Genomic DNA, 25828 nt, shown 5'->3' with positions numbered 1-25828 from the left:
CATAAAGCTGCAGCCTTTCCTCCCTACATACTTTGCTTTACATTTACAGCTTCTCTGCAAAAAGTCCTACAAAGTGTTTCCCCCACTCCTCCTGCACTTGGAAAGCTTGAGACAACTTCTGCTCGCATGGAGAGGTGAATCAGATACCACAAGAGACTCCCAGGTGCCATGGTGGTGGCTGCAATGTGAAAAACCTAACTAGGCAGAACAAAAGTTGTGCCACATTGAATCAACAGGGATCGCTCTAACCAGAGAGGTTTTCTGGCTTGGGCTTTTTACTGTGCCAGGGAAAGAGAGCTTTAAATAGCATTTGGGCATCCACAGTGCATCCTTGGCCCACCTAACTCATGCCTTCCTCCTGCCACGCTGCTCATATTAGGGGCAACACTAGCTGTCTGCATTCCCCCCAGTGGATGGGGTTTGCAAGCACTTTGCACCTCAGCAGCACTGAGGAGGGTGACCAGATGTCCCGATTTTATAGGGACAGTCTCGATATTTGGGGCTTTGTCTTATATAGGTGCCTATTACCCTGCACCCCCATCCCGATTTTTCACGCTTGCTCTCTGGTCACCCGAACTCTGGGTTACGTCTGACAGACTCCACCGAGGAATCATCTAGCTTGCCCATTCCAGACCCCAAGATTTGTGATCCCTCCCACTAAGCCACAGAACTTCTCCCTCATGTTTCTAAGTCAGGCGGTATTACTGTCATGGTCATCATGGCTTTCACACAACACACAAAACTGCCCATTTGCCAAAGTAAAAACAACAATCTCAGCAAAAGCAATGCGAACTCCAAACTCTCAGCCAGTTTTCCTTGCTTACTGCCACTGCTCCGAGGAAAGGCTGGGAGGTACATGCGACTCAGCTTGCTGCCGTAGGGACGAGAGGACAGGAGGCAAGAAGGGTGATGGCCGTGGCTGTAGCCAGCGCTAGCCTACTTTGGGGCTGAGTGGCAGACAAGACCACTCAGAGCCGCAGCAGGGAGAGAAGGGAAGACAAAACATGAGAGAACGAAGGCCTGACTCTCCCAAAGAGAACAAAAAGAAAAGAAGTATTTGTGGCACCTTAGAGACTAACAAATTAACAAACTAGTGCCACAAGTCCTCCTTTTCTTTTTGCGAATACAGACTAACACGGCTGCTACTCTGAAACCAAAGAGAACAGCACTGTTGCCTCAAGGTGCCAGGGTGTAGTCTCCTTTCTCTTGGATTCCTCAGGTTGATTCTCCCTCTCTATCATCCTTGCTTTTGCTTCAATCCTATCATAGGAAGCAGGCTGTGGCAGGGAGGTGCCCTGGAGGAGCAGTTTCTGCGGCTGACCTTGACCTTTGGAAGCAGATTCTAAGGACATGTCTCTATTGGGGGTTTGGCACCGATGTAGCTGTGTGAGTGCAAACCCCCTAATGTAGACGCACTGTAAACCATCACTTGCATGAATGTGGCTTACTCTGCACGTAACGATTTACCCCAGTGCAATGCATCTGCACTAGGAGTTCATAGGTGCATCTTTGGTGGCGTGGTCACTCCCTGTGTAAAACCCCCCCAACTGAGACAAGGGCTTGGTTAACTAATATATATTCTGATCTCCACAGCATGAGTTCTGTTTTCCTACCGTGGACAACATTTCAGTTTATCATAACTAAAGAACTACTTGTGATCATCACCTACAAACTAATTTGCATGAAGAGGAGGAAGGTTGATTCTGCTGAAGCAGAGTGCATGGACAAATGGGGACTGAGAAATAGCTATCTGGCACAGAAACAACGCAGTAAGAAATGCAGAGCTCTTAATTTAGTGGAAGCATTTACATCTGCTAATGTGCTATTCAGTGTTCTGGGAGCTCAGCTGTGCATTGCCCCCTGGAAGCCAGGCTAGAATCTGCCCCTTTCTGATAGCTCACTGGTTCCCAGGTCGGAGGAATATTGTTAGCTGATGTTGCGGACCAGTCTGCAGAGCAGTGCTGAAAGGTGTTCCTTTCTGCATTAGGTTGCACTGCTAAGGAATAAAGGCTGGGGGCATAACACCAGAAAATGGGAGTCTATATCGGAGAATGAGCTCAGGTGACCCAAACATTCCTTCCGAAGAAGTTCCAGGATGTTTAAGCTGATTTTATTAAAATTTCTTTGCCTAAATTATCAATGTGACTAGTCATTTTGGGTGCCCCCAGCTTTGGGTGTCCAATTTGAGACACCTCAGTGGGGCCTGATTTTCAGAAAGCGCTGAGCACCTCTTCCCTCCAAACCAGTCCCCTCTAAGGTGTCTCAAGTTGGGCACTCAAAGAGGAGGTGCCCAGCTTGGCTCGTCACTTTTGAAAATGTAGGCCAAGCTTGTGCTTTAGAATAAAGCTGCCTGCAGGTAATGCCTTGACTTGCGGGGTTTTTCACAGCAGAGTTCCCTAACAAGTTACAGCGCAAGTGGGAATGCTTTCCTTCCCTTTCTTCAGGTGTGTGACGAAGCATTTTTACCATTGTTTGATTGATACGGGCCCTTAACCATTAAAATATCCACTCATCAAAGTTAATCTGGCTCCCTTAAATTTGCCATTTTGCTCCCTGAAACATGATGCTTTTTGTCCTGAGGGGGAGAAAGAAAATCCAAAACTCTACCAACCCCTTCCACTCTCACCCTTATTTATATGTCTCCAGCTCTCTTTACTTCTCTGATCATTTATGGCCTGAGCCAAAGTGCCACCAGATCAGGCCTTAGGGATGACTCCTGTGAACTACTGAGCATCCTCAACTCCAACTGAAGCCAATGGGGTTGAAGGTGCTCAGCATCTTGCAGGATCAGGCCATACGTTCCCACTTACGATGCTTTTGGAGGAACTGGGCCAAGCCAAGATGAATACAATATCTTAAGCTGCAGTATTTAACAGTGCTCAATTTTTGCCAGCACTATAGCACTTCAATAAAGTAGGGGCGAGTTCTGCATGTCAACTTTCTGTAGACATTCAGGCAGTGTTGGGAGAAACTCCTTATATCCTCCCCCACCATCCTTATACATCAGTGATATGATTCAGTGCCAGTGTTCAGCACCTTTTATGCTGCCCCTCAATCCGTAACACGAGAGGTGAGCACATCTCTTAGCAGCCTGGGAAAGAAGACACTTACCTTTCTTGGTTTCACTTTGTCATGGTAGTCGTACTGAAAAATGCCCTTGTAGCTAAGTCCTAACCACCAAGGAATTCCCTGCTTGTCCTAGGAGATAAAATAGAGGGAATGACATTGTATGGGAGGGGGATGCTCCGGACACTCCCTGGCAGGAGCTGCGGAAGCTACCTCAAAGTGTGTGTGTGGGGGGCACTGGGGCCCAAACCCTGGCCCCACCCCCGCACCGCCCCTTCCTCACAGGCCCCACCTCCATGTCGTCCCTTCTCCCCAGGTCCCCACCCTTGTACTGCCCCTTCCCCTAAGACTCCGCCCCAACGCTGCCTCTTCCCCCAAGGCTCCAACCCCATGCCACCTCTTCCCCCCCAAGACCCCGTCCCCACTCACCTCTTCCCTTCAAGACCCCACCCCTGCTCGCTCCTCTCTTCTCCCTCTCTCCCGTTGCTTGCCCTTACAGCTGGTAAAAGGTGGGGGGGGGGCTGTGGCCCCCGGTCCCCTCTGTTCAGGTGCCCCTGCTCCCTGGCCCAATATTCAAGGGAAGGATTCCTCTGTGTGTGAAAGGGATCATCCCGTACCATGCCAGAGGATCCGTGGGTCACAAAAAGCCCATGAACATGGAGAAGATCCCTGGCACTTTTATCTTGGGCATATAATAGTTTATGGAATGCACCAAATCGCATCTAATTACTAAAAAAACATCCCCATGGAAGGATCTCCTTGGGTCCCCCTTGCAATGATTCATCCTCTCTGCTGCCCCCCTTCCTGCAAATGTCTCAGTCTGAACACTGCTCTGTCTGGCCTTGGAGATTGGAGGGGGTGAAACCCAATAGCCCAGCTGACTTGGATTATGTGTGGGAACCCTGACATCAGTCGATAAAATGCAGCGCTAATGGGATCCGATGGCTACCAAGCGATAAGGTCTGACAGACTTGGACTCAAATGCTTTCCATCTGAGTGTGCCAGAAAACTATTTTATGGAGTAATGAGTGATATTTGATACAAGCTCTGTTTAGATTTAGTGAACTGCAACCCTCAGTGAAACGATTCCAATTTGCCAAGATGCTGAAGAAGGGCAGGGGGAAAAGATAGCAAAAACAAAAAACAAATTATGCGGCAAGGTGGAAAATGACTATACTAAGCAGCAACAAGGGAATCACGCCTCCTAACTGCAGTGTAGCCGTACCCTAGGTCTGATTCACAGGCCACCCAGTGTAATAGTTGCTAGCTGACAACTGACACACACTCACCAATCGAGAGGAGTTCACTGGAACAACCCTCAGTAGTACGCACTGTGCATAGCAGCAAGCATTTGCAGGTTTAGGCACCAAAACCCAAATCATTCCCTGCAACTTCCACCCACTGAAGTCAATGGAAGCTGGGTGTGCAGGAGACCCTGCCCTGTGACAAGGGATGGGCAAACCATTTCAGGTCAGCAAGATGTAGCCAACAGAGTCCTACTATCTGACTTGTGGCTGCCCTTCTCTGAATACAGGGTGTGGGAAGGTGGACGGGCCAGGGAGATCATATTTAGGGTATTTATTGTCAAACTGTATCTATTATATCATAAGTGTGCAAGAGACTTTGTAGATGTACAAGAAAGTAATGTCCTTGTACCTAAAACCAGGTAGGTCAGTACAGATAATGATGCGAGCCTTCAAAACTCCGTGGGTGCTGAACAGGGGGAAATGCTCCGGGGACAGCAAACGTAGCTTCCTTTTTTATGTTTATTGATATCACTTGTTAAAAACCTCCACTGCTGGGCAGGCCTGGAAGTGGTAGAGGCGAGATCATGAGTCCACCTTGGTGGCGGATTGCTAAACAAATGGGGTGAGCCTGGAAGAGGGATTTAATGAGGGAGAATCCCAGCATGAAATCCAGTCAGAAGACTGCAAGCTGGAGTCAATTGCTCCAGCCCTAGTGGAGGGGACGCTGGAATTTTATCTTGAAGAACAGGATTTTCCTCTACTGAACTGTATTTACCAAACAGTCACTGAATAGTTGAAACAAAGTTTATCTTAACAAAGGAAGTGAAACAGTACTTTCAGGAAAGTGCAGTGTAAACAGAGGCCAGAATTTTTGTCACCATCATCAGTTTAATTCAGTAAATGCCCTTTGTCGGTGGCACATACCTTTACTGCATAATAATGGACTCCATACGTTGGGAGGGATTCTACAATGCTCATGTAACTGCAGAATGAAACATAAGAAGAATAACAAGACTGAGGAGTGGGGTTCTCCCGAAAAAGCATCTGCTTAAAAAAAAAGAAGTTACTAGACAGTAGACATAGTTATGTGCAGAATTTACAGCCCAGTGTAGACTATCTCCTAGCAAACAAAGGTCGCTCCCCAGCATTGTCCTTCCAACTTACTTTACAATTGCTTGGCCTCTTGTCTGACCACTCAGTTTCTTGTAATGCTCGATGACTCTGTCCTCGCTGCAAAGGGAGACATAGAATCTTGTTATTTTTATCTCAGCTCAATAAACAGAAAAGATTTCAACAGGGGAACAGGCATTTCTGTTACCTACGGCTACCAGCCTGGGAAACTAAGAGGGTGTGTAACAGAGACTACCCAGAATGGGACTGTATTCAGCCCCAGAGAAAAGGAAGCCAATGTAGAATACAAGATGGGATTGCAAAGAGAAAGGTTTCTGGATGGTGCTAGTTTTGTTAAGGGAAATGGGATCGACTCCCACAGACTTTCTTCTCTGTGCCTCAGTCTCCTCCTCGTTGGGTTTTGTTTTGTTTACAAGAATGCAAGTTTTGTCTTGAGACAAACTGTGGCCCTGTGTTCCCCTTGCAGGCCTGAAGGAGGCCTCTTGGCCTCTTGAGCTACTGACACTCACAGCAGGCTGGGTCCCGAGCCTTCAGGAGCACACCTCAGTCCTCATTGCTACCGTACAGAGGACAAAACCATGTATGGGAGTCAGCTTCACCACAGAGAGCAGGCTTGAGGCTTGTTATTACTCAGGGCCAATCTCTTAGCATCCACAGAGCTACAGAGTAAGCCAGACTTGTAACTCCATCCTTAACTGCCTGTATTGTCCCCCACTAGTGAAGCGGATATGGATCACAGAAGGTCATAGAACCAGGGTGATGTGAGCTTTAGTATGAGTATGAGCGGCACTCTCAAGGGCAAATTATAGACTACATTTGGATCTCAGTGACATGGGTCTCCTTTGATTTCAATGAAAAGTCACTCCTGATTTACACCCATGTAACAGAACAGCCCAGCCCGATTACCCTCTCAAACTGGTTTTATATTGGTGTAGCTCCAGTGGGCCAGCCTGATTCTCTCACCTGCATCAGTGTAAATCAGGAATAATGTCAAAGAAGTCACTTGAATTACACCAGTGTAAACCGGTCTGAGAGGAGAATCAGGTCCTCAGGTGTAAATTGGAACCTCCTGGCCTTTGTGCCTTTTCACTGAGGGGAAGATTCTCTGCTGTGCTTTTGTTATGTCTACACTGCAGTTAGACACCCACAGCTGTGGGCTGCAGATCCACCTCGCAGGGTCCCAGAGCCCGCGCTCCACCTGAGCCTGAATGGCTATACCACAATTAAACAGCCCTGCAAGCCAGAGTCAGCTGGCACGGGCCAGAGGTGGGGTTTCAATTGCAATGTAGACATACCCTCAGATGCACAGCACAGAACTCATAGCCCAGGAGGAGGCTAACGTGTCTTTCAGTCAACTTTGTGCCCTCCCAGTCCTGGGCTGCTCTAGGGGCTACATAAGCCTCTGGCATAACTCAGCCAGCCTTGGAGGCCTGTCTTAAGTTATGGCAGCCTCCCTGCAAGCCACAGCACTGTCTGGAAATTCTGCAGAGCTGCATGCTGCAGCCCTGTCCCCAGCACACACCCCTATTCAGAGTTTGCAATAGAGTTATCAGTATGCAGCCCTATGGCTGTGCACCAGTGAGTAGGGTTGCCACCTTTCTAATTGCTGGTAACCGGACCCCCCATGGCCCTGCCCCCAAGGACTCGCCTCTTCCCCCAAGGCCTGGCTCCAGGCCCCACCCCTGACTGCCTTCCCCCCAGACGCTGTCCCTATTGCTCGCTTCTCTCCCTCCCTCTCCCACATTGCTCGCTGCAAGTTGGAGGCAGCCTCAGCTGAGCAGGGGCTGGCTTAGGTTAATGACCCAATGGCAGTGCCTCCCCCTTCCCTGCGGTAACTGGACTTTTGGTTCAGTTCCCATTTAGGGTTGCCGGGTCCCCTTTTTGACTAGACTTTCCGGTCAAAAACCTGGCACCTAGCAACCCTAAACGGCACCCGGACACAGAAGCCAAAAACCAGACTGTCTGGGTAAAACCTGGATAGGTGGCAACCCCACAGTGCCTGCCCTGAGGGAATCCTCCCCCCAGCAGGAACTGAATCTTTTGAGGCCCCTTTATGCTTCTCCTGTCCTTTTACGTGGTGTAAACGGCCAGGTTGGGGTGAAGTGGGGTGGGTGATGAACTCACCCCAAGTGCTTAGAGACCCCGGCCCTGGAGGCTTTGTGGAAATCTTTGCAAAACATTTCACTTAGCAACAGTTCTGCTTGCATAACAGTGTCTTCTCCTCTCCGTATTTCTTTCCCCTTGTGTTTATTATTGCGCCAGAACCATGCGCGTGGAGACAGGATCTTTGTTGCAAAGGCGCTCACCTACCCCTGCAGTGCAGAGCTCAGCTGAAATCATAACCCCCTGTCTGTGACATCACAATGGCAGTGACCATGAGATGGTCAAGTTCAGGATCCTGACACAGGGAAGAAAGGAGAGCAGCAGAATACGGACCCTGGACTTCAGAAAAGCAGACTTTGACTCCCTCAGGGAGCTGATGGGCAAGATCCCCTGGGAGAATAACATGAGGGGGAAAGGAGTCCAGGAGAGCTGGCTGTATTTTAAAGAATCCTTATTGAGGTTACAGAGACAAACCATCCCGATGTGTAGAAAGAATAGTAAATATGGCAGGCGACTGGCTTGGCTTAATAGTGAAATCCTTGCTGATCTTAAATACAAAAAAGAAGCTTACAGGAAGTAGAAGATTTGACAAATGACCAGGGATGAGTATAAAAATATTGCTCGGGCATGCAGGAGTGAAATCAGGAAGGCCAAATCACATCTGGAGTTGCAGCTAGCAAGAGATGTTAAGAGTAACAAGAAGGGTTTCTTCAGGTATGTTAGCAATAAGAAGAAAGTCAAGGAAAGTGTGGGCCCCTTACTGAATGAGGGAGGCAACCTCGTGACAGAGGATGTGGAAAAAGCTAATGTACTCAATGCTTTTTTTGCCTCTGTCTTCACGAACAAGGTCAGCTCCCAGACTACTGCACTGGGCAGCACAGCATGGGGAGGAGGTGACCAGCCCTCTGTAAAGAAAGAAGTGGTTCGGACTATTTAGAAAAGCTGGACGTGCACAAGTCCATGGGGCCGGATGCGCTGCATCTGAGAGTGCTAAAGGAGTTGGCAGATGTGATTGCAGAGCCACTGGCCATTATCTTTGAAAACTCATGGCGATTGGGGGAGGTCCCGGACGACTGGAAAAAGGCTAATGTAGTGCCCATCTTTAAAAAAGAGAAGAAGGAGGATCCTGGGAACTATAGGCCAGTCAGCCTCACCTCAGTCCCTGGAAAAATCATGGAGCAGGTCCTCAAGGAATCAATTCTGAAGCACTTACATGAGAGGAAAGTGATCAGGAACAGTCAGCATGGATTCACCAATGGCAAGTCATGCCTGACTAATCTAATTGCCTTCTATGACGAGATAACTGGCTCTGTGGATGAAGGGAAAGCAGTGGACGTGTTGTTCCTTGACTTTAGCAAAGCTTTTGACACGGTTTCCCACAGTATTCTTGCCAGCAAGTTAAAGAAGTATGGGCTGGATGAATGGACTATAAGGTGGATAGAAAGCTGGCTAGATCGTCGGGCTCAACGGCTAGTGATCCATGGCTCCATGTCTAGTTGGCAGCCGGTATCAAGTGGAGTGCCCAAGGGTCGGTCCTGGGGCCGGTTTTGTTCAATATCTTCATAAATGATCGGGAGGATGGTGTGGATTGCACCCTCAGCAAGTTTGCAGATGACACTAAACGGGGAGGAGAGGTAGATATGCTGGAGGGTAGGGATAGGATACAGAGGGACCTAGACAAATTGGAGGATTGGGCCAAAAGAAATCTGATGAGGTTCAACAAGGACAAGTGCAGAGTCCTGCACTTAGGACAAAAGAATCCCATGCACCGCTACAGACTAGGGACCGAATGGCTTGGCAGCAGTTCTGCAGAAAAGGACCTAGGGGTTACAGTGGACGAGAAGCTGGATATGAGTTAACAGTGTGCCCTTGTTACCAAGAAGACCAATGACATTTTGGAATGTATAAGTAGGGGCATTGCCAGCAGATCGAGGGATGTGATTGTTCCCTTCTATTCGACATTGGTGAGGCCTCATCTGGAGTACTGTGTCCAGTTTTGGGCCCCACACTACAAGAAGGATGTGGAAAAACTGGAAAGAGTCCAGCGGAGGGCAACAAAAATGATTAGGGGACTGGAACACATGAGTTATGAGGAGAGGCTGAGGGAACTGGGGATGTTTAGTCTATGGAAGAGGAGAATAAGGGGGGATTTGATAGCTGCTTTCAACTACCTGAAAGGGGGTTCCAAAGAGGATGGCTCTAGACTGTTCTCAGTAGTAGCAGATGACAGAACAAGGAGTAATGGTCTCAAGTTGCAGTGGGGGAGATTTGGGTTGGATATTAGGTAAAACTTTTTCACTAGGAGGGTGGTGAAACACTGGAATGCGTTACCTAGGGAGGTGGTGGAATCTCCTTCCTTAGAAGTTTTTAAGGTCAGGCTTGACAAAGCCCTGGCTGGGATGATTTAATTGGGGATCGATCCTGCTTTGAGTAGGGAGTTGGACTAGATGACCTTCTGAGGTCCCTTCCAACCCTGATATTCTATGATTCTATGATTCAATTAGCTGCCATGCAGAGGACAGATCACTGTGACACCTTAAACAGGTGGGGAATCAGAAGCTTGAACGAAGGAGGTGAAGACCCTGTTTTCATATAAATCATCCCTAATTTGGTCACCCAAGGAGGGCTCCCCCAGCCAGCAAGCCCAGAATCCTTAGGCAGGCTCCCAAACCAGTAATCCGGATGGCTGATGTAATATGGGAGCATGTTACTGGCACTTTGCCGTCACAGAACATTTCAAAAAATAACACAAAGGGAAGGCGGAAAAACAAAGACAAACAAGCAGACAATGGGGGAAAAGGGGTAGGATCATTTCTAAGGAGAAGATTTTTCAAGTCCGCTGCTCTTTAACATCCCTGCCATTGGTTTGTGTGCAAGTGACTTACTTTCCTCATTTATTCCCTCAGGCTATGTCTACATAGGCACTTTTGTCGCTAAATTTGTCGCTCAGAAGTGTGAAAAAACACCCTCCTGAACAGCAAACGTTTTAGTGATGAAAAGCGCCAGTGTGGACTTTGTCGGCAGGAGCCGCGCTCCGGTTGATGAAGCTACCGTCCCGCGTTGGGGGTGGTCTTATTTTGGGGCTGGGAAAGCTCTCTCCCGGCGATGAAGAGCAGCCACAGAGCGCACCTGACAATGGTGTGTCTGCAGTGGCACAGCTGTGCTGTTGTAAGGGGCGCTGTGTCGATGTAGCCTTAGGTGTGATTCCCCCTCTAATCCTGCCGAAATAACGTAAATAAAAAAAGCCTGTAAACATCAGTCAGCAATGGGCATGAGGGGGGTGGGTCTCAGAGCCCGGGCTCCTTCCCCATCCCAAACCTCTACAATGCTACTTTTAGCCCCGCAGCCCCAGCCCCTGCTAGCCCAAGTCAGCAGACCTGGGCCCTGAGACTTGGTGCTGCGGGTTTTTTTATTGCAGTGTAGACATACCCAACGTGCACTGCAGTGAGGTCGCCTGCAAAGGGTGCTGCTGTTTGGGCAGGGAAAGGAGTGCGTTCGCTCTCCTGACAAATGTCGGAGAGTAAATTTCACATACAGAAAGTGATAGCCTTAGCTTCAATAGCCTAAGAGCCAAATTCTGGCCTTGCATTCGTGCAGGTGGCTCCCACTGAAATCACGTGTGTCATCTGAAGGCAGAATCTGGCCCTTACCATGTAATAGTCACAGACAAGATTAACGTCTGGAACAATCATTGAGTTACATGACTACACAAATGCTGGACGGTCTCCAGGCTACATCATTCCCACTGATAAAGAAGAACAAAGAGGACTTATAGTCCTTTGAAATGTCCTTGTAAGCCCGGTATTACTTAGGGGCCTGATTTGCCTCTGCTTCAGATAGATCAGGAGTGACTACACAGAAATCAATGGAGTTACCCCAGTGTGTCGCATGAGAGCAGAACCAGCCTGGTGCGTGCTGCTTTGCTTTGGTTTTTGTTCTTTGTAGTTCAAATCCATCCCTGATGTTAACTTCATTCACTTCACTCCCACGGCTGGACATATCCTCCTATCTGTGTATTGCCCTGTGCAATGCCTCTGAGTTTTGTTTGCTTTTGTTACAAATTATTAAAATACATAAAATAACGGAATGTTTCTTACATCATTTCCCCCTGGGCGTGGAAGCTAATCAATGGCACATTTTCCTGAAAAGCAAAGTCCTGTCTTTAGAGAGCCTCCTCAAAAGGCAGTATGGTCCCTGGCTGAGGCACTAGAGTAGGAGTCAGAAGGCCTGCATTCTATTCCTGGCTCTGACTCAGCCTGCTGGTTGAACTCTGCCAAATCACGTCATCTCCCCGTGCCTCAGTTTCCCCAGCAGTAAAATGCTTGGCGATCTACAGAAGAAATGTGATATATAAGAGTATTATTCCTCCTTCCTTCAGTTCTCTCTCTTTTGCACCAGATAATAAAACCTGGATTACACTGATGCCATGAAAGTATACTGCCTTACAGACTCCTCTTTCACATAACGTATTTTTTGCATCTTCTTTTTCATTACCACTGACACATGCAAGATATAAGCAGACACAGGGGCTAATTTCTGTCTCCAGTTTTGCTACAAGGGGGTCACCTCAACATGTGCCAGTGAAAACAAACAAAGTCATTCACTCAACAGGACAAGCCTTAGCAGGGTTAACACAAATTCTCATCTATCCTTTCAGCTGCTCATCTTTTAGCTAACTGTTACTGACAGCTAGGCAAGCGCTGGGGCATTGGCTGGGAACACCTGCTGGTATCACGGTTACAGCACTGACTCCAGATTGTCGCCATGTCAGTGACATATAAGCTCAGACATAGCACATGACAGTGACAAGCAGCCACTTAACAAAGTGACTAATGCTTTGGTATTGATGAAATAACATGAAGCTGAAGTCTGCTTGTCAGCTACTAAACATCTCCTATGAATGCTACAGAAGAACCATTTATGTGAATGATATCCTGCAGGAAAGATCTTATAAGCATGAAGATCAAGAATTCCCTTGGCCCTCGCAGCTTATAGAAATAGAAAGTAGGCAACTTGTAAGCAAGCATCGGGCCAGAATTCCAAAAGAGCTCGGGGCCAGATTTCCAAGTGCTAAGCTCCCAAAATCAGGGCCAGACTTTCAAAAGTATTCAGCTCCCATCATGCTGAGCTGTTCTTAATAGCTGATCGCTTCTTTCTGGTGCCTCACTGAAAATCTGGCCCATAGTTCTTCCATTGCTATCAGTGCTTTATAGATTTCAACTCTATATCCTGCTGAATACCTACATTCAGGGATGGATTAAGGTGGAGGAACTATAAACCCATGTTTAGGGCTCCAGCTTCTGTGGTTGCATGGTGAGATCAGAATCTCCACATTCATTTTAAAAAATCATTGCGCTAGCCCTCATGAATGCAAAGAAAAGCTTGCAAATCTAACCCACAACTGATGCCTGCCTGAGTCTGCAGAGAGCCTGAAACAACAGCTCCAAGAGATGTGAATTGCCCCATTCATCTTTACTCTGAAGTCTGCTGCCACCACAAGGAGGGGTGGGGCCATGGTGTGGGGGCAGGGCAACAGCATGGGGACAGTGCCATGAAAGTCTGTGTAGATGATGCCTAAGATCCCAGACTAACTTAATTCAGTCCTGCCTACACTTAAATGTCCAGCACTTGTCACACTTGTGTCTCTATACCTATTCCAATTTAAATTCAGTGAGAGCTGTAGGGGGTTTGCTGCCACTACAGCTGAGAGGTGTGACACCCAGTGCTGGCAGACAAATTCACCTTAGCTCAGCTAAAATAGCAACATGGATGTTGAGGCACAGCTGATGGCTCGGGCTACCCACCCAAGCCCACTTGACTCCCTGGGTCTGAGCTCGGGGGGTTAGCCCCAGCCAATGCCACAACACCCACACTGCTATTTGCAGTGCGCTAGCTCAAGCTGACTTAGTGCAATTCTGTCTACCTGTGCTGGGAATCACACCTCCGAAATACAGTGCAAACACACCCAAGGTGATCGGCACTTCTCAAGGTTTGGCCCAGAGGAAGAATATACATGGGCACAACTACTAAAGTAGTGGCAGCTATGTAAAGGTGCCAAACTTTTAGTTTCTGTTCATACTGAGTTCACATGTAGCTGCATTATTATCTACGGGTGAAGCTAGAAGTGGTCATATAAAAATCTGCAGTGGGTGAATATACACATACAACCAACATAGCTCTTTTGAGTCTTACCAATGCGGTTATAACTTTATAATCATTTTAGTTCGTTTTTAGGACATGAAAAATAAGTCAACAAAAGCAATTGAAAGAGCACTTTCAACATTGCCTTGTAATGCTGGAAACGCACACAGCATAGCCCTGTGCTAACGCAGGAGAACCCAAGCATGAAACTGATTGCAAATGGCAAAGAGAAGTGTGAAATCTGCTTTCTCCGTAAAATCTCAGTCAGAAACCAAAAGCAGGGGCACAGCAGAAATGTCAAAAAGTAAATTGGAGTTAAAAATTCTTTCCGTTTAGATCATCTGCTGTTTGACCAATATTTCAGAGAAGTGACTGTGGGCCTGATTTCCCGTCAGAGGTTACAGTAGGTGGGTGAACATTTGGAGGACAAAAAACTGTCATTAAAAATAATGAACAGTACATGTGATAAAGTTGTGTAAGTACTTGGTCAGTGAAGTGAAACCAGGATCACAAGGGATTCTAATGGCTAAAATCACTTGGTTTATTACCCTATCGAAAAAAATGAACTTTTTAAACCTGGAACCTGTTCCTACATCCCTTTAACCTGGAGCCTGTTCTTGTATCCCTTATTCCTATGACTTTAACTTACTTGTGCGAGGACTCCCATTAACTTACATTTGACTGTGAGGAAGGATTTGTCTTTTGCTAATTGCTGTAAATCATAGTATTTTAAACAGATTATCTGGCTTGACCAGCGTGATTCAATCTAAATTCCAGACCAAGGGAGTGTGCATAGGAGGAAATAGGTTACCAGGCCTTTGTTGTTAAAGTCTCTGCTCTTGCACTGAGCCAGGAGTTTGGCAAGATCGGGGTGCGGGGTGGGGGAGAGAAGAGAGCTCAGTGACTGGCTGTGTGTGTACAGGGGAAAAAGCAAAATCCATGGCTGGACCAAAATCCAATGGACTGGGGAAAGCTGGGACCCAGGGCTCTGAGCTGGTGGATTGAGGAACGATGATGATCAGGCTTGGCGAGGATGGGCAATGGACTCTGGAGTGGTGAATAAGCTGTCCAGTTTCCTCTGGGAAAGGAAAGAGACCCGACCAAGAGGTAGAATGTGTGGGTGTATTGGAGGGTAGGTCAGGTCTCACCCTGAAGAGGAGACCAAACTCTTGGCCAAAGGAAACAGTAGGCTCCTCAGCTGTTCCCTCCCCCACGCTTCACACATGAGCCCAGCCAGCCCGTGAAAGAAGCAGTGGGTGGTGGGCATCTTCGGCTACATGTTTCAGGTTTTCAAAAAAGTTCAGTGTGCTGAGTCAGACACAGAAGTACTGGCAATCTGCCAGTGCCCCAGCCTACGTTTCTGAATTACAGCCTGGGACTCTTCCAACCTCTTCCGAAGAGCTCAGAAAGTGCTTAGCAGCTTTGCAGATTAGCTCTTGTTCTGCTGTGCACCAGTTGCAGCTAATTCCGGTGATGTAGCCCCGCTAAGAGAAATGGATAGGATCTCCCGGGGATCATAGATCAGAAAACGAAATCCGAATTCCCTGCCATCATCAAATGACCAGGCTGCAGAAACTAAAGGAGTAGCAGATAAGAGAACTATCCTCCCACCGCCAGGCTTGGGGAGCCCGATTCTTTAAGGACAAACATGAAAGAATCACAAACAGAAAAGTAAATCAATCCATCGCCCCATGCTCAAACGGCCTTTCCTCAAACTAATCCCTATCTGCACTGCTGAAAAGGCTGGGAGAGGCAGACAAAGAAGCTTTGGTGGTGGTGGGGTGAGCGGTAGATGGGGTGCTGTGTCTACCGCTCGCCCCATGCCAACAGATTTTGTTTTCAATGCAATAACAGGAGGAGGAAAACGTAATGCAGCACTTAGCACCTACATAATGCTTAATATGTTCCGAGCGCTGGATCTGAATGCAGCCTTCCACAAATGGACAGCCCCTGCCTATACAGGAGGAGAATCAGACCCTTTGGAGTTGGTTAGTCCATGCAAACAGGATTTGCAGAATCAGGCCCAATGATTCCTTCTTGCTTCTGGGTTCAATCCTGCTCACCTTCCCCACACCAGCAGTCCCCCAGGGCCCCACTCTCCACTGCTTTGCACCCTGTGTAGCCATTTACACTTGTGCAAAAAGAGCGTAAGGTGGGTATAAGATGCTACCGTACCAAACTGGAGCACTCTACAGCCACGTTGCACAGGTGCAAATAGCTGCATAAGGTACATGTGGAGAATCAGGCCTACTGACTTCAGTGGTAAGGCACTGCATGACTTGCATGAGTAAAGCAAGCAGCATTTGGGTCTCAAATCTCTCCCTTCAGGCTGGGGAGTAGTATTGTACCTATCTGACAGATGCGGAAACTGAGGCACAGAGCGGTTAAAGTGACTTGCCCAAGATCACACTGTAAGTTAATGGCAGAGCCAGGACTAGAGCTCAGGAGGTCCTGGATTTCAGATCTGTTCGCTGGTAGCTAGCCGGGGCTGACTCATAATGGGTGAGACAATTACATGGATAGATAGGTTACCAGTAAGCAAGGGAAGGGTGCTCCTTCAGGGCTTGCGTTGGAAGGGCTGGAAGCTTCTTCAAGTCGGTCTTTACAATTTCATTGCTGAAAGAGAGAGAGTTGAAAAGGGGGATCAGACTACAAGAAACCACCACAATATCTGATATGACCCAACCCAGCTGGCTGGCTGCTATGGCTCTGCATCTGTTCCTCCTTAACGAAATGCACTGGGCTCTCCTTTCTTCCCTTTCTTTCCTTCAAAGGCAGCGTAGTAATTTTTTCCTCCAGTACCACACTCGGAGCAGAGCTGTCCCAGCTGGCTACATTTGTTCATCTCATATAATCGCCTCAAAATATAAATACCCCCCAATGGTACAATTTCACTGAGCAGCACTGTGGGTAAATGCATATGGAAAGAGGAGCAGGGGGGAGAAATGGCTGCACAAGGCACCTTTGTTAAAACAATTCCCGTCTGGTGCAAAATGTTGCATTTTGTTGTCATAGCAACACAGGTTGCTTGTTAGCACATCACCACGGTGATCCACTCTTTGCACTGGTTCCTCACTGAGCAGGGGCCCATTTGCGGCCTATGTCCTATTATTCAAAACCCTCCCTGGGATTGGACCCAGCCACCTGAGAGAGTGGCTCCCCCTCCACGACCTCCTCTGGTGGCTGTGTCCCACGGAAACAATGAAACTGCAGACCAATAGGGGGAAGCGGGTGAGCACGGGTGATGAAGGGATTGCAAGAACTGGAGCTCAGCTGTGGAACTTACTTTTATAGAATCACAGCAATCCCTCCCCCCAAATAAATAAGCATGTTAAAAATATTCTATAAACCAATCAGGCTGCTTCCGCTTCTCCTACAGGCTGGGAAGGAAAAACAGAGAGCGAGAGCGCAAACACTTGTTATTTTGATTTCTATTTTTATATGTAAAAGCCACTCAGATACAATGGTAACAGGGGCAATATAAGACAGTCTGTGTGATGTGAAACGCCAGAGTTAAAACACTCACCGACTTCCCTCTTAACAGCAATTTTTCCTTCCTCAATAAAATGTGAGTTTGCCATACCCTCTCCTCCCCAAATATCATTTTCTGTATGATTATTTAAAGTTGCTCCTCCTTCTGTTGTGGGTTCTTGATACTCATAGAAGCCTCTAATGCACAGACACAAACACTTTTCTTTGAAGTTAATTGGCGTGCTGTTGAAAGGTGTCGGGCCGACAGCCTTGGAGACCGAAACCCTCTACCCCCCTGCAAAACAGGTACAGAGTAGGCAACAATAGCACAGCCAATGTCATTCACACCCTGTGGCCCATTCAGTCTTCGGCCTCATTGCTGAATTATGTGGATGCTTCTCCATTGAGATATGGACTGAAACCACATTTCACTGAAGCTCATTTCACACAGGCTAAATCATAGCCATTTTGTTGAGGACTTTCAGTCCCTATGAAGATGGGCTGGGCTCACATCCATGACACAGAAGGGGGAAAAAAGAACAAACACTAGGACACTAATCGATGGTAAGATAGCAAGAAACCTCCCCTTGAGTAATAATCTTACCCTTCGTCACACTGGTGTAAGTCTGGAGTCTATTTAAGTCAATAGAGTTACACTGGTGTAAAACCAGTGTAAATGAGATCAGAATTGGCTAGAAGAAAGTTGTTAAGTTAATATACAGTAATAATTTGTGATTAGTTAGTAAGGAAAAATGATGGTGGTATTTAGAAGCCATTCAGAACAGGTAAGAAACTTCACTCTGGAGCTTGGTGACCATCACAGGTGAAGTGATTTGCTAATGAACTATCTCTGGTGAAAGAAGAGATTGTGATGCAACTGACACCACTTTAGACATGTTTCAGAGTAGCAGCTGTGTTAGTCTGTATCCGCAAAAAGAAAAGGAGGGCTTGTGGCACCTTAGAGACTAACAAACTCAAATTGAGCATAAGCTTTTGTGAGTTACAGCTCACTTCATCGGATGCATCGGATGCAAGCATTTTGCCACAGCATTTCTCCACTCACATACCACAATGATAGACACTGTTTAAGAACCTAGATGGATATGTCCAGACTATAGTTTGTGGTCATGTTTTAACTCATGTTAATCTCAGATACCAATGTCAGATGACTTTTGGCAAATGCAGACCTTTTACGGGCTACCATTGTCTTCTACCCCATCATTCAGTTGTCAATCCTTCTTAAGAACAAATGTTCAAAAATCATTCTGGTGTTTTACTTCTGCAGGACACACATATCTGCACAAGTTTGAGATGTTGCTCTATTCAGCATTATCCGCTGATCTGACCTCTATGCTCTGTGGCGGACAGAAGAGTCAACCCAGATAATACCACCTTACCATGTACATAATTCATTGTACTTGCTCAGACAGGTCAGTCTCCTCTACAGCAACTGTGCACGCGACCCTTGCCAACCTTTTTTAACATTGCGAAAGGCTTGAAAAAGTCAATTCTCCAAGAAGCAGCCAGCACCCACATTGTACCTCTGCTCAGGCAGGTTCCATATAAGAAATTTGTCTGAATTCTACTGTGACGTTGCACCCCATAATGCTTTATAGAAATATGCTTATGAGTGTAAATATGACATAACTGAAATATATTTTATGCTAGATGTGCCATGTAACATATCTTTGCAAAGGTTATGTTCGACTGAATGTATTCATCCTATTCGTATGCATGTAACATTTTTATATCTGAAGTTATGAGCGTTGGCTCTATGCTTGTATTTAAAGTGTTTGCTGTAGGAAGCACCTAAGGCAGATTTGGCCAACATGGTGTGAAAGGGTTATTCAAGTAATTGGGAGTACTTAGCTAACAACTGACCTTGGGAGATGCCAATCCACATCTGAGCTTTCCTGGGAACGTTCAGGCTAACAGGTGGGCAACGGTGTTGGCCTGTAGAGAACTGAGATATGCATGGACATGTGACTTGCCCATGTGACTCCAAAACGCCATCTTGTAGCTGTGATTCTACACAGGGGGGGAGAGGGGTTTCCACCCACAAGAGAGAGACTATATAAACCCCTGGAAACCCCTCTATTTTGTCTTCAGCTGGCTCAAGAGATAGCCTCTCCACCCCAAAGAGATGCCTGAAAGAAACTGGAACAAAGGACAGCAACTACAGGGTAACTGAGTAATCGCTGGACCCAGACTAGGAGGAAGTCTAGTCTGTAAAAGAAGCTTATTGGAACATCTCTGAGGGTGAGATTTACCTGCATTCAGTTTCTTACTGTATTAGGCTTAGACTTGTGTGTTTTATTTTATTTTGCTTGGTAATTTACTTTGTTCTGTCTGTTATTACTTGGAACCACTTAAATCCTACTTTTTATATTTAATAAAATCACTTTTTACTTATTAATTAACCCAGAGCAAGTATTAATACCTGGGGGGAGCAAACAGCTGTGCATATCTCTCTATCAGTGTTATAGAGGGCGAACAATTTATGAGTTTACCCTGTATAGCTTTAGACAGAGTAAAGCGGATTTATTTGGGGTTTGGATCCCATTAGGAACTGGGTATCTGAGTGTTAAAGACAGGAACACTTCTTAAGCTGTTTTCAATTAAGCCTGCAGCTTTTGGGGGATGTGGTTCAGACCTGGTCTGTGTTTGTAGCAGGCTAGTGTGTCTGGCACAACCAGGCAGGACAGTGAAGTCCCAAGCTGCCAGGGAAAACGGACTTAGATGTAGGCTCAGCACATCAGGTGGCAGTCCCAAGGGGGTTTCTGTGATCCAACCCGTCTCATCTGCCAACAACAAAGGGAAGTCTGAGAAGTTTCCAAAACACATCTGGGAAACAAAGGGAAGTGATTTCTAAAATGGGCTGTTCCAAGCCCCAAACCAGAAAGTTGTCAAACAGATGACAAGTCTAATGATGATGAACTGCCCTTGAGCGGCTGGAGAAATCCCAGAACTGGTATTGACAGCCTGTGAAAGGATGAACTAATCCTGTGAACTCTGATGCTTCCCTTGGTGAGGGATATAATTGAACCATGGCAAAAAGTCTTCTAAGGATCAGAGGAAAAGTAAAAGTCATTAATAGTGGGATTGGATGGGGTGGCCTTCATGGACAGCATCAACACAGTGTGAATCACAGAATCATAGAATATCAGGGTTAGAAGGGACCTCAGGAGGTCATCTAGTCCAACCCCCTGCTCAGAACAGGACCAATCCCCAACTAAATCATCCCAGCCAGGGCTTTGTCAAGCCTGACCTTAAAAACCTCTAAGGATGGAGATTCCACTGCCTCCCTAGGTAACCCATTCCAGTGTCTCACCACCCTCCTAGTGAAAAAGGTTTTCCTAATATCCAGCCTTTAAATGTTTTAAATGTAAATGTTACTTTGGGTGGCAGAGTGTTCCTGTTCCACAGAATGGGTCCATCACCAGCGGAGATAGTTCAAGCTCATACCACCCTGCCAAGTATAGCTCAGAGGATCACCTCCCGGGCTGAGACAGCAGTTTAGATTCCATGGCCCATTCAATCTCTAGGTTTCTGCTGAGTCTGCCATGATACTGCTTTTTATTGTGAGGACCCTGGTCTCACGAGAAATAAACTGAGAATCCCAAACAGCCATCACGACCAATACCTGACTTTGGGTGGATTTGAACTGGTGATCTATAGGTGCAAGGCTGCCTTATATATAATTACCAAGTCTCTCAAGCAATTTGGTCACCTAGATATGATGACAGGTTTCAGAGTAACAGCCGTGTTAGTTTGTATTTGCAAAAAGAAAAGGAGTACTTGTGCCACCTTAGAGACTAACCAATTTATTTGAGCATCCGATGAAGTGAGCTGTAGCTCACGAAAGCTTATGCTCAAATAAATTGGTTAGTCTCTAAGGTGCCACAAGTACTCCTTTTCTTTTTGCTAGTTATGATGATTAATGATAATTATACTATATTAAGGAAAAGATTGAACAACAATATGAACATAGATTATAAAAAAATCCATCTATAGGTCAGTTAAGCCATTTTAAAGGGGAGGGGGTAAGAGAAAGAGAATATGGTATGGCTGACTGATCTAAGCACAGGCTTGGAGCCCGGAACTCCGCAGCTCTAATCTTGGTTCCGATACTGACTCCCTCCTTAGGCAAGTCAATTAACCCCTCAACCTCCCCACTGGTACATTAAAATAACAGTATCTATCTACCTCAGGGTGGCTTTGCAAAAATTAGACGTTTACAAGTTGCTTAGCAAATGAAACATGTTACATACTGTTATTCCTGCAAGTAATTTTAAGCTAGGTTACTTGTGCCATCTGCTCTCAGCAAATTCAGAAACTTTCTGCTACATGTAATATCAACCATCAATTACAGAAGAAACTGTAGGCTAACTCTCCCTATTCTTATCAGTCTAATAATTATCTCCATTGAATAAAAGGGGAGGAATGTGCTCTGAGACTCTGGCAGAAAAGGTGCCGTTGCAGGAGCAAGGTTTTATGATCACTATTGTTATGGTGCAATATGAATGGCTGCATGTTGGCTCCTGTAATTCTTAAACCCTAATTGCATAAATGCTGTTTTATTACACGGGATTAAAACTAAGCATATAATTGTTTTCGAGATTACAACAGGCACCAACATGTATATTATTTTAAAATGTCATTTAGTTGCAAATTAGCCCTCTGCCTTCCTTCCCTGGCTGTTGTCACTATTCAACATTTTGTGAGGGGATACTCGCGTAGCTTTCTCCCAATGCATCGTGATTCCTGACTCAAAAGGACTAACAAAGATGGACTGTTTGGGGAGCTATTTAAAAAGAGTGGTTTATTTATTTATTTATTTATTTACTTATTTTAAATCAAGCTGGGGGACAAGTACTCTATGTGACGGGTGGCTAGCTTTCTTGGCATTGTTGTTTAAGATCTAAAATCCTAACCCTCCATTAAACCAAAGGCAACATGAGCTTTCCCACTGACTTCAACAGGTGCTGGATCAGGCCCCGAAATCAGGGAGGATTAAATTGGGGGGGAAAGTTCAAACACTAGCAATATGCTCTGCTCTGCCAGGGCAAGGGCTCCATAGCAGTGCAATATGTTTCAGATGAAGTATTCAAAACTTTCATAGATTCCAAGTCCAGAAGGGATGACAGGCCATAGAACTTCCCCAGAATAATTCAGAGAGCAGATTCTTTAGAAAAATATCCACATTTTGATTTTAAAATGTCCAATGATGGAAAACCCATGACGACCCTTCGTAAACTGTTCCAGTGGTCAATTATCCTCAGTGTACCCTTTAATTCCAGCTTGAATTTGTCTAGTTTCAACTTTCAGTCATTGGATCATGTTACACCTTTCTCCGCTAGATTGAAGAGCCGATTATCAAATATTTGTTCCCCATGTTGGTATTTACAGACTGTGACCAAGTCATTCCTTAATCTTCTCTTTGTTAAATTAAATAGATTGAGTTCCTTGAGTCTACCACTGTAAGACACGTTTTCTAATCCTTTAATCATTTCCATGGGTGTTCTCTGAATCTTCTCCAGTTTATCAACATCCTTCGTAAATTGTGGCCATCAGAATCATAGAATATCAGGGTTGGAAGGGACCTCAGGAGGTCATCTAGTCCAACCCCCTGCTCAAAGCAGGACCATCCAAAATTAAATCATCCCAGCCAGGGCTTTGTCAAGGAGAACAATCACGTCCCTCGATCTGCTGGCAACGGCCCTACTTATACATTCCAAAATGCCATTGGCCTTCTTGGCAACAAGGGCACACTGTTGACTCATATCCAGCTTCTCGTCCACTGTAACCCCTAGGTCCTTTTCTGCAGAACTGCTGCCGAGCCATTCGGTCCCTAGTCTGTAGCGGTGCATTGGATTCTTCCATCCTAAGTGCAGGACTCTGCACTTGTCCTTGTTGAACCTCATCAGATTTCTTTTGGCCCAATCCTCCAATTTGTCTAGGTCCCTCTGTATCCTATCCCTACCCTCCAGCATATCTACCTCTCCTCCCAGTTTAGTGTCATCTGCAAACTTGCTGAGGGTGCAATCCACACCATCCTCCCGATCATTTATGAAGATATTGAACAAAACCGGCCACAGGACCGACCCTTGGGGCACTCCACTTGATACGGCTGCCAACTAGACATGGAGCCATGGATCACTACCCGTTGAGCCTGACAACCTAGCCAGCTTTCTATCCACCTTATAGTCCATACATTATTCCAGCAGACTTTGCATTAGTGCCAAATATAGAGGTAAAATAACATCTCCACTCCTATTTGAGATTCCCCCGTTTATACATTCCAGGATTGCATTAGCCCTTTTGCCCCAATGTCAGACTGGGAGTTTATCCACCACGGCCCTCATATCTTTTTCAGAGTCACTTTTTCCCAGGATAGAGTCTCCCATCCTGTAAAAATTGGCCTGTGTTCTTTGTTCCCAGATGAATACATTTACATTTAGCCGTATTAAAATGCATGTTGTTTGCCTGCACCCAGCTTACCAACCGAGCCACATCACTCTTGTATCATTGACCTATCTTCTTCATTATTTACCACTCCCCCAATTTTTGGATCATCTGCAAATATTATCAGTGATGATTTCTTGTTTTCTTCCAGGTTGTCAAAATAGCGTAGCGCCGAGAACTGATCCCTGTGGAACACCACTGGAAACACACCTGCCTGATGATGATTCCTCGTTTACAGTTATATTTTGAGACTGCTTAGCCATATTTTAATGCATTTAATATGTCTCATGTTACTGTCATAATATTCTAGTTTTTTAATCAAAATGTCATGCATACCAAGTCAAACACCCTACAGAAGTCTATTACTTCAACACTTTTCCTTTATCAACCAAATTTGTAATCTCGGAAAAAAGATATCAGACTAGTTTGACAAGATTAATTTTTCATAAACTCATGTTGATTGGCATTAATTATATTACCTTCCTTTAATTCTTTATTAATCAAGTCCAATACCATCTGCACCAGTATTTTGCCTGGAATCAGTGTCAGGGTTATAATTACTCAGGTCACATCATTTACCCTTTTAAAATATTGGCACAGCATTAACTTTCTTCCAGTCTTCTGGAACTACCCCAGCATTTCCCAGTGTCTTACCTAGAGGTGCCAGGAGGGAGGCAGTCTGTGAGATTTAGGACTGGGTGTATCAAAGGAGTCTAAGCATAGGTGCCGAGTTTCTAATCTGTTGGGGGGTGCTCCCCCTGGCTCTGCCCAGGCCCTGCCCCCACTCCACCCCTTCAACAAGGCCCCACGTCGCTTCTTCCCACCCCCACTCGGCCCCTTCCCCACCGTGTTCCCTCCCCTCCCCCGAGTATGCTTTGCGCTCACTCCTCCCCCTCATCCCCCCAGTGCCTCCTGATGCTGCAAAACAGGTGATCCAGGGCAGGTGGTAGGTGCTGATAGGGAGGGAAAGGCACTGATTGGCAGGGCCTGCTGGTGGGTGGGAGGCGCTGGAAGGGGAGGTTCTGATGGGGGGCTGAACACCCACCATTTTTTCCCCATGGATGCTCCAGCCCCGGAGCACCCCTGGAGTCAGTGCCGATGAGTCTAAGAGAATTCAAGGCCTGAAGTCAATAGGAATTTTGCCACTGAATTCAAAAAGTACAGAATCAAGAGCTAAGTGTCCATCTCTTATTGAAAGTCAATAGGATTTGAGCACCTCATTCCCATAGGCTCCTTTAGAAATCTGAGCCTGAATATGTAATTTTTCAGTCTAAACAACTATATCCTTTGGTAACTCCTCCAAAACAAAGGTGACACGTCCATTTCCCTTAACATACGAAGGGCTTTAACTTGTCTTTAAAAACCTAGCTGAGTAGTACATCCTCTGCCGTTTTGCCTCTCAAGCCATGTGAACTTGTTGGGAAATTCTTGAAACCCAGTCGGCAGTAGCCAGAAAAACTCCATCTGAAGAGATAGTCAGGAAAATGACCCAATCATGCTTCTGTTGACTCCAGAGCCCTTGATAATTACTGTAGAACTCTGCTTGGAATCTAAAGAATTGGAGAGGACTGATGATAACAAACACTGGGCCTTATATGGCTTATTTTTTTCTGTCTCTCCCACACCAGGGGTTTCCATCCCAGGGTTGCTGATGCACTGTGTTTTCGCTATGGCTACACTGGAGAGCTCACAGCACGGCACACAAGCGTCCTTGTGTGTTTCTAATGTGGGAAAATAGGCACATTTGGTGATAACCTTTTCTGTTCTACATTTATAGTCAGGGGAAAGTTCAGAAGGAGAGTCGGGGAAGCCAGAGTCCAAGGGAATGCGCTGAGGGGTGGCGCTGCAGCGTGGCTGCTGTCTTTTGTATAGCCCTGGTGCTAGCAGACAGACTTCCGCTGAATGGCAGCTTTTGGTGTATGATATTCTGCTACTGAATAGCCACTGAGCAAGCCCTTGCCCCCAAGCCACACAGACGTGTAGGCTGGCAGAGGGGCAGAGCTTCCTGTCCTTTGAAATTCTTAACAGTTAGGTCACAAAGGCTGTCTGTCAGCAAACTCACTATAGCACCAACATTTCCTTCAGTGAAGGAACTCTTACCCATTGTAGACACCGGCTATCTGGCCTGCCCATCAAAGGACAAAGCAGAGTGCATCTCTGCCCCTGGAACCAATTTCCACCCAAGGTTTCAATTGGTTCCAGAC

General features: G+C 46.2%; 1 protein-coding gene and 1 long non-coding RNA gene across 9 annotated transcripts in view; one reads left to right on the top strand and one right to left on the bottom strand.

The window, feature by feature from the left end:
* Window positions 1-18614, top strand: part of LOC311521885 — a 36119-nt gene extending 17505 nt beyond the window's left edge. Inside the window, exon 3 of the long non-coding RNA XR_014711994.1 lies at window positions 18445-18614. This is a non-coding gene — a long non-coding RNA (uncharacterized lncRNA). The remainder of the gene's footprint in view (window positions 1-18444) is intronic.
* Window positions 1-25828, bottom strand: part of FRMD4A (FERM domain containing 4A) — a 411923-nt gene that overhangs the window by 64252 nt on the left and 321843 nt on the right. For all 8 annotated transcript variants that reach the window (XM_084630503.1, XM_084630504.1, XM_084630502.1 and 5 more), the window contains exons 8-11: window positions 16221-16304; window positions 5478-5543; window positions 5238-5295; window positions 3112-3198 (exon numbers count right to left, since the gene is read on the bottom strand). In XM_084630503.1, coding sequence (XP_084486629.1) covers window positions 3112-3198; window positions 5238-5295; window positions 5478-5543; window positions 16221-16304 — 295 coding nt within the window. The remainder of the gene's footprint in view (window positions 1-3111; window positions 3199-5237; window positions 5296-5477; window positions 5544-16220; window positions 16305-25828) is intronic.

Source organism: Lepidochelys olivacea, assembly GCF_965140295.1.
Source record: "Lepidochelys olivacea isolate rLepOli2 genome assembly, chromosome: 1".
In the NCBI taxonomy this organism is placed as follows: Eukaryota; Metazoa; Chordata; order Testudines; family Cheloniidae; genus Lepidochelys; species Lepidochelys olivacea.
Note: the sequence above shows the minus strand (reverse complement) of the source record. Positions and strands in the feature narration are given on the sequence as shown.